Source organism: Theobroma cacao, chromosome 2 (genome assembly GCF_000208745.1).
Source record: "Theobroma cacao cultivar B97-61/B2 chromosome 2, Criollo_cocoa_genome_V2, whole genome shotgun sequence".
In the NCBI taxonomy this organism is placed as follows: domain Eukaryota; kingdom Viridiplantae; phylum Streptophyta; class Magnoliopsida; order Malvales; family Malvaceae; genus Theobroma; species Theobroma cacao.
The window spans coordinates 31,117,020-31,130,654 of record NC_030851.1 but is presented as its reverse complement, the minus strand read 5'-3'; the positions used below and the strand labels follow the sequence as shown (position 1 = coordinate 31,130,654).

Sequence of the window (13,635 nt, the reverse complement as noted above, 5' to 3'; positions counted from 1 at the left end):
CCTTTTAAGAACTTTAATATATGATTATTCCACGGGATGCAACTGGCTTTGCTTGTATTCTGATATTAAGTGCTTTTTGTAGTATTAATACCACTTGCTCCATGGTTGGCCTTTCCTGCTTTATCCCTGTGCATGACAAAGCTAGCTTGAGTATGAGGTCAAAAGCTTCTAATGGGTATTCCCCGTTAAGTTTAGGGTCTGCAAATTTGGTAATGTCACCCCCTCTAGTGAGATTTTTTGCCTGAGAAGTAATAGGAAAATGCATTAGGGGTCTTAGTAATCAAAAGGATGGAAATGTATTAAATTTCGGAGTGGATATTGTCGGTTACCATTTTACTTAGAGGCAATGGTCTGTCCAGGTTCAGATTAAGCACCCTCTGCCCTGACAAAAGTTGTAGAAGTACAATACCAAAACTGTAAACATCACCAGAGGCATTCACTCGGTTGTTTTGACGGTACTCAGGGTCAACATAACCAATTGTTCCTCTCACTTCTGAGCTCACATGGGATTGACCTAGGTCCATAACTTTTGACAATCCGAAATCTGCAAGTTTTGCTTGAAATTTATCATTGATAAGGATATTTGTTGGCTGCCAAAACAACATCATATACCAAAATTAGAAAAGACTAACTATAGAAAGAGACAAGGAATAGTGGATTCCTCGATCTTGAATCTACCTTGATATCACGATGAACAATGCAGCCTTCTGGATAAGTGTGGAGAAACCAGAGGCCCCTTGCACTGTCCATTGCAACCTTGAGTCTCTGAATCCATGACAGAACTTTATCCTTTCCTGCTCAATATCTTTGTGTGAGTGCTTGTTCATGCAACAAAAACAGTATATACTGTAAGTCCACATACCATATAGCCACTCTGAGAGGTTCCCATTGTGGCACAGTTCATAGACTAGGAAGCATTCATCTTCACTCTCACAATAGCCAAGCAAAGCTACAAGGTTTGGATGCCTGATATGAGATAGGCTTCTAACTTCCCTGACAAAAGTTTCTATTTGTCCATCATTGATTATGTGCTTAACCGCAACATGCAGACCATTTGAGAGAAGACCCTTATACACCTTTCCTGGTCATAACAGAATAATAGTCAGGATATGAGATCTCCATCTGAAGGAAGGAAAAAAAAATTGCTTAATTCAAGCGTTCCTGTGCTTATTTGCTGTGTCAAACATTAGGATTGCATGAATTTGTCCTAGAACCTCATACATCAACCATAAACCAGTATTCTATAGGTCCAAGAAACAATGATTTCTCAATGTTAATCAGCATCTACTCTGTTTTACAGACAGTGTCTATGACTCAAGTATTACCTCTCTTAGGATTTCCTACAGCATAAGTAAAAGACTTGATTAACACGATGGCAATACAGATCTTCATCAATCCTTCTGCATCTTGCAGATGGCATTTCAGCCAGGAAATATTTTGCAGCACTCACCTTTATGTTTATCACAATATTGCAATTAAATATTTATGAAAACATGCATGCGCAAGCCGTGGTGTGTATACAATAAATAAACATAGTTCCATGCATTGTTGCTTATCCTTCGAAAACATTGTCTAGCCTTTTAAGTGGTGGCTGCATCTGCTGCAACCCATTTCTTATCTCCTTGTATTGTTAGTTTGTTAGGACCTAAATATTTTCTAGCACATTCCCAATTCATTTTTTTCATTAAGCCATCAATCTTGAATTAGAAATAGATCCTAGACTCTGAATTGTAGGTAGGTTCTAACCAGCTATGCCTTGGCCAATGAAGTTTGAAGGATTGAAGTAGTTTGTTGCTGAATAAAGTTCTTTCACCGAAATCTTCTGCGATCCAGACTGCTCAGAGAATGAATCATCTGATTCTGTCAAAAGAAGAAGACAATGATGAGAAATTTCTATTAGTAATCTGTTTTTAGCCTGTTGAACTAATTTTGCAAGAAAACTACCATCTTTCCGAGCAGGGAGCCTTTCTTCTTTCCTTTTTCTGAAGAAGATCCACGTAGCAATGGCTACTATTACCATAGCTCCCACTAACCCACCAATTAGAATCCACAAACCTATTATGATGAATTAAATTATAAATGTGTCAATGAATAATAAAATTGTACATATTTAAGACATCAAGAATTGGAACTCAGATGGAGTGGTGATGATTGTTGTTGAAGAGACTACCTGCCTTGTCGATACCTAGGCCATCTCTGCCTCCATGTTCGTCTGCAAGGTAGAAAGAAGAAGTTATCCAGTCACAACAAGAACTGAATCATGAAGCAGTCATATGCATGGTTATAATGTGTCCATGTTATTGCAAATTACATTGAAGAATTGAAAAAAAGAAAGAAAAGATATGGGATTGAGAAGTATCTGGCAGTTAAATTGTGCACTACCTAGGGAAAAAGCCCGCTCTCTGAGGCATTGAAATACTGCATAGACCCAGTTCTCATCAATTCTGTTGCTTATCATGGACACCAGTACTGCAAATCTACACACATCAGCAGACTCCTGTTTGTAGTCTGATGATCCACCAATCTCTTCCCATCTTCTCAAACATGTGCCGCAGGATTGATCCAGTCTGCCATCTGTGCCTAAGATCTTACAGTCTTCTTGTAAATTTTTTAATCTAGCTCCTAGCTTATCAACAACATCCGTGACAGTATAATCAGAACAGCCACTGGCACCACTTGTTAGCTTCTGAATACCACAGCCAAATATACCTTTCTCAAATCTTTCCATTACTGTTAAGCAGTTGTTTTGTTCTGTGGAATTTAAGTAAATGGCTTTCGTAAGGTTTGCCTGCCGCCCCAGTGCATAAAGGTACTCTTCGAAGGCTCCTCCACAACAACTGTCGTTGATGAAACCACCCCAGTTGCCCAATTCACAATTTGATTCTTTTGTGGAGGAAGAGTTTTTAATGTCAAGAATGCAATTACTTACTGAAGTCTGAGAAAACACAAAATCTAGGGTGGCAAACAAAAGAAAGAGATACACAATGGAGGAAAATGATTCATGTTTCAGCCTCATAGATAAATCTACAGCAGCCTTACCCATGTGAACCTGAGCCACAGTCATTGAAGGACGGACTAAAGGTGAGATATACCATTAAAGGAACAGAGGGTACGGACGATTGATCTTATATAAACATGCTTTAACCAGGGAGACCTACTCTGTTGTGTCTGCCTTTTGCTTCGAAGGAATGTTCTCTGCAGGTGAACTTGGAATCTGGTGGTATACTACCAATCCACGAAAACCAAGAGAGAATATGGGAGTTGTAGTAATGAATTAGACAAGACAGACAATGTTATAGAATTTGCAGCAAAGAGCATTGATATAAAGCTATACTGTAGTTGAAAATTTATATGAGAGGCACGTAGAGACAGTATGGGAATTACTGGGACTCCGGATGTACACAAGGCAAATGGCTATGAGGTGCATAGCAGCTTATGTCTTTTAGTGATGGGAAAGGTTCTGGATACAAATGGAATTGTTTAATGCCATTTCCCATATGAATTTATACGCTGATTTTGAAAAGGGTAGACATACATTGTCCAAATAACTATAGTTTAACTTAACAGCGTATGATGATAAAAAGAAAGGGTAATGGCCGGCTTAAATTATCAAAGGAACAAGGCTTTCATTGTCATTTTGTGATTGAATCAGTCTCCAAACGGTCGAGAAAAATGGTGACAAACAGAAAAGATGGATAAGGACGTCGGCACTGCTGCGCGGGCGTACTGGTTAACCTTGGTACCCTAAGGAACTTCCAAGCAGTTACTGTAGACACCATATTTTTATTTATTACTTTATTTTTAATTTTGATTTTGTTATTTATTTATTTTGAATCTAATTATTATTGCCTCAGTTTTATCTTTATTTTGCTATTATTTTCAATTTTATTTATTTTTGATTATGGATCAATATCAAGTCAAAATTTGAAATTGGGTTTGCTTGCTCTTCAACAACTTTGGGCTTTACTGGGTCTACAGTGAAGATCTATTGAGGTCCAAATATTAGACTAAGTGCCTAAACCCCGTTAGCAAAACAAACCCCACTAGGCTAAGTTGATCTGAAACAGATCAAACAAGCTAAATAGAATTAAAATGATCAAATTACCTGAAAAGTCCTTGTACTAAGTTATTTTCTTCAATTTAATATTTTTACTCAAAATCGTAATATTTTAATCCCTTAATTTTGAAAATTACTTCAAGTTAGTCGTTCTAATGCTTTTTGTCCAAATTAACCGTTACAGTGCTAACTTCATCACTGACGTGTGTGCTGATGTGGTATATAAAGGGGTTTTAGGTGCTGACGTGGACTGGCAATGCCACATCACCCTATGGATATGGATTGCCACATGGCACTTCAAGAAGCTGCTACTTGGCACGCCAAGAGGCTACCACGTGGCATGCTTAGATGTTGACATATGGCAATTTATTTTTCAGAAAAAGCACTTGTTAAGATTTGAACCAGTGCTTCTAACAAATAAACCAATGCTTTTACTATCACACCTACACTCTTATATTTGATAATATCTTGCTTGAATTTCTTTTCTTTTTTTTTCTTTCTTACTTTTTTTCTTTTTTTTTTATTAAAAGTAACGTCGTTTTGGAACCTTTTTCTTTTTCTCATTTTTTTCTTTTTTTCTATAAAACTACGTTATTTGAGAAGAAGGTTCCAAAGAGTTTTAATGGTTATGGTTTTTGAAAGTATAAGAAGGCTCCAAAACGTCGTAGTTTTATGAAAAGAAAAACAAAAATAAGAAAAAAAAAAGAACGAAGAAAGAAGAGAAGAAATTCAAGTAAGATATTATTAAAAATAAGAGTTTAGGTGTTAGGGTAAAGCCATTACTTTATTTGCTAGAGGTCCGTTCAAATCTTAACAGGTACTTCTTTTGAAGAATAATTACCACACGGCAACCTCTTGGCATGACACATGATAGTCTCTTGACGTGCCACGTGGCAATCCATATCCATAAGGTGACGTGGCATTGCCACGTCATTGACCCACCTTGAAGTGTGATGTGGCACTACCATGTTAGCACCCAAAACCCCCTTTATATCTGACGTCAGCATCTGACGCCACGTCAGCGCCACGTCAGCGATGATGTCAACACCATAACGGTCAATTTGGACGGAAAACGTTAAAGAGACTAAATTGAAATAATTTCCAAAATTAGAGACTAAAATGTTACGATTTTCAATAAAAGGATTAAATTGAAGAAAATACCCTCGTACAGGGACTTCTCAGGTATTTTGACCAATTAAAATAAAAAAAATCAAGATTAAAGCTAATTAAAATGAAAAACATTCTAGAAATACAAAGAACAAATAACAAATAAAAACGAAAAACGAGAAATAAAGAAAAGGGAAAGCCATGCCTAGTACAGCAAGGGTGCATTTTGCACCCTTACCATACCAATGCCTTGCCATACTCGTGAACCCAGATATGCATAGCTTGCAAACTTTTCTATTCTACCAACCGACACAATGCCACAACCATAAAAAAAAAAAATACCAAAAACTAAAAAACAAATAGGAGGCAGCCCTTGGTGAGTGAAATCGGTTTTAAGGCTTTTGGGAAAATCGTTTTTTCAAGAAGATAGGTCATTAGGGTTTCAGTTAGTGAGAATGGGGAGTGCGGCTTTGGTGAAGAGGGAGAAGGGAGTTGTTGACGACAGTGGTTAATGTTCTAAGGGACACTAACAAAGGAAAGAGGTAGGCTTAAGTTTTGGGTTTGAAAGAGAAAGGAGGAAGTTGAGTTTAGAGAGAAGGGAGAGAAGCCGATTAGCTAGAAAGAGAAAATAGAAAGCATAAATAAAGAAGAAGTGAGAAATCAAGGTTTAAATAGTTAGGTCTTTAATCTAAACGACGCCGTTTGCGCTAGGAATTGAAATGCTCAAACGACCCCTTTTTTTTGTAGTAGGGGAAGGTTTCATTTTTCATGGTAGTTGACAGTAAGGGTGTGCAAATGCAAATTGAATCGAACAACTGAGCTGAACCGAAGTGAGTTTAATTTTTTCAGTTCGGTTAGTTTGAATTTTTGGATAGTTCGGTTATTAAAATTAATTCGATTCGATTTTGATTAGGTATTTTCCTAACATAACTTAAGTTATTTGCTCAAAACTATTTATTGTTGTTTCTATCTATCTTTTTAATTATTTGTTGTTGTTCATATGAGTATCCATCTTATTTATTATAATTTTTTAGTATTATTTTTAATATTTTTGTAGTATTGATTTATTAAAAAATAGAACATAAATAAATATATATAAACAAAAAAATTTTCTTAAGTTCGGTTTTCGAAAACTGAACTGAATTAACCGAATTAATTCAGTTTCAGTTAGTTTGGTTATTTGTAAAGTTCGGTTCAATTTCAGTTATTTTTAAATATGAGTTCGGTTAATTCGATTACTAGATATCCAAAACCGAATAACCGAAATAACCGTTTTTACACCCTTACCTAACGGCGTTTCTTGGGTTTGGGAAACTTGTGGAATGGGTTGATCTGAGCCCACACTTGAAGAGAAGCCTTGAAGTCCTTGGGCTACTCTGAGCCCAAGCTAGGTATGATCTTTCCATTGTTATGTGGACTGTTGATTTAGGCTTTATTTGTTGCAATTTTTGGACTGTTACTTTGGATATTAGTTAATGAGTTTCCTTTATGGATCTTGACATAGTTAGAGCCCAAATATTAGCTTTGGAAAATTAAAAAAAAATGAAAGAAAGCATTTTTATGAAATATAGAATATAAATATTAAAATAGTTAGTCATGAAATATATTTCAACAAAATAAAAATTAAAAAGATAAGATAGTTAGTTAGGTAAAAATAGAATTAGGAAAGTATAAAATATTTAGTTGTGAAAAAATACATATTTAAGTAAAACAAGAATTATAAAAAAAATAAAAGACAAATATGCTTAGATAGAATAAAAGGTATAAAAATTATAGAAAAATAAAAAATATCTATTTTTATGCAGTATGTTTAGGTGGAATATAAAAAATAGAAGAACTAAAAACAGCAAGTTATATAAAATAAATATAGTTAAAAGTGATGATAAAATATTTAGCTCTATAAAGCTTATATAAGTACATAAAGAGAAAACAGATGTGATGGAAAAATTAATAATAAATACTAAAACATGTTGTTTAGACTATATCGATGATGAAATATTCATTCAGAATGTGTGAAGTTGCAATCCCGAATAAAGTTTTCTAAGTAAGGAATTTTGATTAAAACCCCACCAGTATGATGGGAGGGTTTTAATTTTGAGTCCCGATATTTATAATCTTAAGTAAATGAAAAACGCATTAAACTAATTTCTAATTAAACAAAAAAAAAACATAGAAACAAAAAGAAATAATGAAGTAATAATACTACTACTACTACGACTACAACAACAACAACAACAACTACTACTACTACTACTACTACTACTACTACTAATAATAATAATAATAATAATAATAATAATAATTAGAAGAGGGAATAGATGAATTATATATAGTTTTAAAATATATGGGATTATGAAAAATAATGGTACTCATGATAGTAAAAATAAATTTTTCAAAGATAGTAAACTCATAATAATAATGGATATAACTAAAATATAAAAGGTAAATATTTAGTTATAAAAAATAGATTTATGAGAGAAGATGGAAAAATAGTTAGTCAAAAAGAAAATAGGTTAGGTTAATAAAAAGATTTAGGAAAGAGTTGAGTTATAAAAAATATATGCATAAATAATAATAATTTTAAAATAAAATATTTTGTTAAAGAAATAGCATTTAGGTAAAAGGAAAATATACATAACCAAATAGATAAATACTTAAATATATAATAAAATAAAATTAGACAAAAACAAAATATTTATTCATGATATATATATATATATATATATATATATAAAGATAAATAATTTTTAAAGAAATAACAAAAGAGTTGTGGGAAAGTTCAAAAATGAATATTGAAATTTATAGGCACATCACGCATCATCATTGCATTGTTAAATGTCATGGCATGTAAACGTGTGTATACGAGTCAAGGCCCCGATGATGGGATATTTCGAGGAAGCTTGCGAAGACGAATTCTTTCAAAAAATTTCCTAGGTGAAGGATACATTCAAATCCCACCAATATGATGGGAGGGCGCGAAAAATGTCCTAAATAAAAAACTTTTTCTCCTTAAGGATTGCATTCATGAACAATTATTTTTTTACTTACAAATAACTACCTCGATGATGGGATTCACTCATTAAACTTGCGAAGACGAGTTTCCCAAGTATTTCTCTAGGTGTGAGAATATCTCCAGATCCCATCAGTATGATGGGCGAATTTGAGAAATGTCTTCAACAAAAGGTTTTCATTTGACATTATCCAGACTTTATGCCATGCAGTTCATAATTGCATCATATGCACGTTACGCTCGTAAAATTGAATAAAATATTTTAATTTGTTAATAAAATATAAAAATAAAATAAGTAAGCAATAATTAAGGAAACATAAGAATAAAATCAATGGTTTAGGTTATAATAGGATAACATATGATTAAATGGTACCGTTCGTGGAACAGGCATCATGAGGGTGTTAATCTTTCCCCGTGCATAACCGTATTCCCGAACCCAACTCTAAAAATTCATAGTTCAGGTTATTGTTCTTTAAATGGACCTAAAATCAATTTAAGACTTTGTCGAATAGAACAAATTAATAAGTGATCAATCGCACCTAGATAAAAAAGATTAGTAACAACTCTTAATTTTTCTACATCTAACGAACGGGTTTTCAGATTCACATGTTACGACAGTTACAGACAAGAAAGAAGAATAACTTGATGGTAAGAGAAGTTAGCTAGCAGAGACACATGAGTTCAAAGCTTGATGCAACTACAGTCTTTGATATGGCCATGTGCAATAATAAAAAAGAAAAAAAATTAATGTAAACATCAAAGCCTTATGTTCAAGAACACAAAGGCCCCTTAAGGAAGGTTTCAACTTGGAACTCTCAACCACAACAATGTTGATCCCGAGGCCTCTAACTTGCTAGATGTTGTTGACTGATGCCAAATTGCCAATCTGGAAGGGAGATGAACATAGATTTCTTTTATTTATTATTTTTTTTTTTGTCTTTGGTTTGCTAAAAACAAAAGTCACTAATGAAGACATTGTTATCCGACTGTGTAAATATTCATTTTAAAAATATTTTTATATTTGGTATGGATTTTTTTTTGTAATGTTATCCTTAAGATTGTTAAGTATAATTTTTTTTTGCGTTAAATATTCAAATTGGGGATAAATCTTTGATCACTTTGTCAATTAAGGACCAAACGTTTTAATTGTAACAATTAAGAACCAAATGTTTTCGATTCTTTACAATTAAGGGTTAAGTGGACAGGTGGATGGAACGTGTATCATACGCGACAAAAAATCACATTGAAAATGCAGTTGTTATAAATCATATTGAAAATTTAGTTGTTACATGTCATGTTAAAAAATGTAGTAGTTACACGTTATATTGAAAGTTTAGTAGTTACACACTATGTTGAAGATTTAGTAGTTACACGCTTTGTTGAAAATTTAGTTGTTACATATTATGTTAAAAAATATAGTTGTTACACGTCATGTTAAAAAATATAGTTGTTACACGTCATGTTGAAGATTTAGTTGTTACACGCCATGTTAAAAATTTAATTATTACACGTCATATTGAAAATTTTAATTGTTATACACCATATTAAAAAAGTTGTTACACGTCACGTTATATTTTAAAAATTTTAATTGTTATATACTATATTAAAAAAGTTGTTACACGTCACGTTATATTTTGAATCGTTTGGACTTAACAAAAATTTTTTTTCGATAAAACTATGCTTCTGTATCTTATTCTTCCAAATCAACATTCATGTCATGCACGTGTCCTACATGCGGCCTTGGAAGTAAGTCCACACCCTATAGAGCTGGCAGTTTTCACCTATTGATTAAGCTTCAACTCAAGTGGGTGATCAAATTCCAATGTTGAGACCAAGCCCTAAGGCCCTAATCCATCTTTGAATTACCAAATTTCTGGTTTTACAGAGGGGCTCCACCTCACTTGTGCCACACCCCATAGGATATAAACTATTCCCCTCCACGAGGGTAATGTTGCTTTCGCAACATTCATCAGCATTAAGCAAAGCACGTTGATGACAAGGATCACATAAATCACATTTGCTCATGTGTAGTGGCCTACACTGCTACACATGATATGTGGGGGCCAGTTTCCTTTTTTCCAAGTATTTTGCAATAAAAAAATAATTTAGAAACAGTGCACATGTTGTAAAAATGTAGTAATTTATTAACGAGTCTAGTAGATCAACTATTGCAACAAAACGACATCGCATATCCCATCCCAAGAAAATCTCAAACAACTACACCAACCAAAAGACCAAACCAACCTCTCTCCCGAAAAAGAAACAAAGAAATATCGCAAATGGTTTTCTCCGGCGTTCCCGCAACCGACGGAGGACTCGAACCCGACTCCGAATCCGCGCCCCTCGTCCGCTCCCCTCTGAAACCCGCAAAGCCAGAAGACAAATTCCACTTGGCCTATATCATCTACTTCACATTAGGCGTCGGATTCCTCCTCCCATGGAACGCCTTCATCACCGCCGTTGACTATTTTTCCTACCTTTATCCGGAAGCCTCTGTCGACCGTGTCTTCGCCGTCGTTTACATGTTGATCGGCCTCGGCTGCCTCTTGATCATTGTGTTTTATGCTCACAAGAGTGAAGCTTACGTGCGAATCAACGTCGGGTTGGGCCTGTTCGTGGTTTCCCTGCTCGTTGTGCCCGTTATGGATGCTGTTTATATAAGGGGTCGGGTCGGGTTGTATGACGGATTTTACGTTACGGTTGTGGTTGTCGGTTTGGCGGGTGTAGCGGATGCGCTTGTTCAAGGTGGGCTCATTGGGGCGGCTGGTGAATTGCCTGAACGCTACATGCAGGCTATTGTTGCAGGAACCGCCGGTTCTGGTAATTAATTCTTTTTTTGTTGGAGTAATTGTAGATGTGGGCGTTCATTAATTTTATTGTAGAAATGAAAGCTTGCAAGTTGAGAGTTGCGTGGTTACCGTTAATCACTGCAAGGCCTTGGCCTTAGAGTTGATGCATAGTTAAAAAGTAAGTTTAAGGGACGGAGCAATTGCTCTTGTAGAGATAAAAAAAGCGAGATAGTATAAGTAATCTTTTCTTTTAAGCTGAGTTTACATTAAACTGATTCTGCTGTCATTTACTCAATTTTCAAGGACATTGTGCACTTACAGGCTCAGAAATTGAGCTGCTTAGCTTAACTATAGAAACTCAACAATTGATTTGAGTTAACCATAGGCTATAGCTTTACAGTATTTATAGTTGTTTTGAAGAAACGTTTGCTGTAAAAGGCTTGAAAGACTAAGCATCTTTCACGTTTCAAGGGCATCGGTGGGCCAATTCTTTTAACCCTGTGAATCCTGAATCTTGAGCTACTTGGAACACTTTTCTCTCTTCCCTACAGTCTATAGCTATGCTTTCCGTAAGGTATATTGAAAGTAAACTCTTATCCACTAGTGATTACTAATAATACCCATGTGCTCTATAGTTTCATTCGAATATTCATGGTTTCAAAATTCTTTGCTGATTTTTATAAAGTCCGATTATGTGCAGAATTGTGCGCTTTTTCTTGCCTAACCCGAGTTGAAAATTATAGCACCAGGTGCAATTTTAATTTCCAAAATTGTTGGCTACAGGTGTACTTGTTTCAGTGCTACGGATCCTGACCAAAGCTGTTTTTCCGCAAGATGCTGATGGCCTGAGAAAAAGTGCCAATCTTTACTTTTCTACTAGTATTGTGGTTATGGTCATATGCATTGTCTTGTACAATGTGGCACACAGACTTCCGATTATGAAGTACTACAAGGAGTTGAAAATGGAGGCTGTTAAGGAGGAGAAAGAGGAGAAAGGTCCCCTGACCGGCCCTGTTTGGAGAGCAGCCTTGTGGAATATAGTAGGGACAGTCAAGTGGTATGGATTCGGGATTATCCTCATATACGTTGTGACTTTGTCTATATTTCCAGGATATATCACAGAGGACGTGCACTCATTGATTCTCAGGGACTGGTATCCAGTCCTCCTTATTACGGGCTACAATGTGTTTGACCTTGTTGGGAAATCATTGACTGCAGTTTATCTCCTTGAAAATACAAAGGTTGCAATTGCTGCATGTGTTGTGAGGTTACTTTTCTTTCCCCTCTTCATAGGTTGCTTGCATGGTCCTCAATTCTTCCGGACTGAGATTCCTGTCTCAATACTGACTTGCCTTCTGGGGCTTACTAATGGCTACTTGACAAGTGTGTTAATGATCTTGGCTCCCAAATCTGTTCAGATACAGCATGCAGAGACTGCTGGCATTGTTATTGTATTGTTTCTAGTTATTGGTCTGGCATCAGGATCAGTCATAGCTTGGTTCTGGGTGATCTGATATTCAAGCATTGTCATTCTTATATTAAGCCAGATCCCAAAAACAGGTGATTGGCATGGATTGTCTTAGTGATGTTTTTCACCTCTGTAAAGCTGTGTAAACGTCACTTTTAGTAGCATTGTTTCTTCAGATTGTACGGTGAATCCTGTAGGGCTGTACCTATAGTGTGCAAATCGTCTATATCCTGTATCTTATCAGAAATTGTAACAAATGAAATAATTGGTTGTTATCCAGTTTCAATTCTATGATGAGTAGAGCAAATATTGTTCTGGAAATGTAGAGTCTATGCAAATTATAATGCCCTGGGCCGTATAAATAATGCAGTTTAATTCTGTGATTCTTTCTTTAAAGGTGATTTTTATGTTGAACAACAAATACAAAAGACAAAGTGGTGGGTATAACCTGGAATAAACTATTGCAGGTGTTGAACGCGTGTAATAAGACCCATATATTACTTTTTTTTTTTTTTTTGCTTTTGAAAAAAGAGGAAAACAATGATGATAGAAAGGAATAAACTTACGGACAATTTGAAGCATTGGTCAGTGACTCCGGCCATTTAAAGTATGGATTTGTCTCTCTATGGATGGCGTCCAGTTTGGTATGGGAAATCAAACTTCAGCTTCAAGTCCTTAAGCATGAGGAAAGCGCTGGTACTAAAAAAACCACAAGTTATTCTGCTGATGTTATCAGATCATCTCCAGATCCAGCAAACTCCAACGTTTATAGTAAAAAACACATACTTACATGTGAACATTACTATTGTAATGATACATGCCAGGCGACAGGCGCCTCCTGCTACAAATGTACCACCAACCAATTCAACAGTCTTTTCATATATAAAAGAAATAGTTAAAAACTAATAAAGCTCAGTGGATTTACCGGCATATCCACGACCGACGGGAGGACCGGAACCCAGGTCCCAACTCCAAAACTGCCCTTCTCCGACACTGTTCGACAAAACCCACTTTCTTTACATTAATATTGGGACGTTTGATGTCTCATGACGTGATAGCTGGAAATATGATTATAAAACATTTGATTATTGTAAAAATAATATTATAATATAAAAAATATTATATTTTAGATAAGATTATAATTTTTACTTTATAATCTGATAATATTAATTTTTAGAATTATTCTTATGTATAAATATACAAG

The 13,635-nt window shown here is 35.0% G+C and overlaps 3 protein-coding genes across 3 annotated transcripts; 1 reads left to right on the top strand and 2 right to left on the bottom strand.

The window, feature by feature from the left end:
• LOC18609394 (probable receptor-like protein kinase At2g42960) lies at nt 7–2,045 on the bottom strand. Its single transcript, XM_018115357.1, has 5 exons — nt 1,747–2,045; nt 863–1,081; nt 679–794; nt 330–590; nt 7–241 (listed from the first exon to the last, which is right to left on the bottom strand). Exons 1-5 carry the CDS (start codon nt 2,018–2,020, stop codon nt 14–16), a joined length of 1,098 nt encoding a protein of 365 aa, XP_017970846.1. The 5' UTR covers nt 2,021–2,045; the 3' UTR covers nt 7–13.
• On the bottom strand, nt 2,056–3,822 carry LOC108660926. Its single transcript, XM_018115359.1, has one exon. It carries the CDS (start codon nt 3,062–3,064, stop codon nt 2,282–2,284), a length of 783 nt encoding a protein of 260 aa, XP_017970848.1. The 5' UTR covers nt 3,065–3,822; the 3' UTR covers nt 2,056–2,281.
• On the top strand, nt 10,367–12,738 carry LOC18609393 (equilibrative nucleotide transporter 1). Its single transcript, XM_007044482.2, has 2 exons — nt 10,367–10,994; nt 11,747–12,738. The coding sequence occupies exons 1-2, from the start codon at nt 10,454–10,456 to the stop codon at nt 12,475–12,477; spliced, it is 1,272 nt and encodes a 423-aa protein (XP_007044544.2). The 5' UTR covers nt 10,367–10,453; the 3' UTR covers nt 12,478–12,738.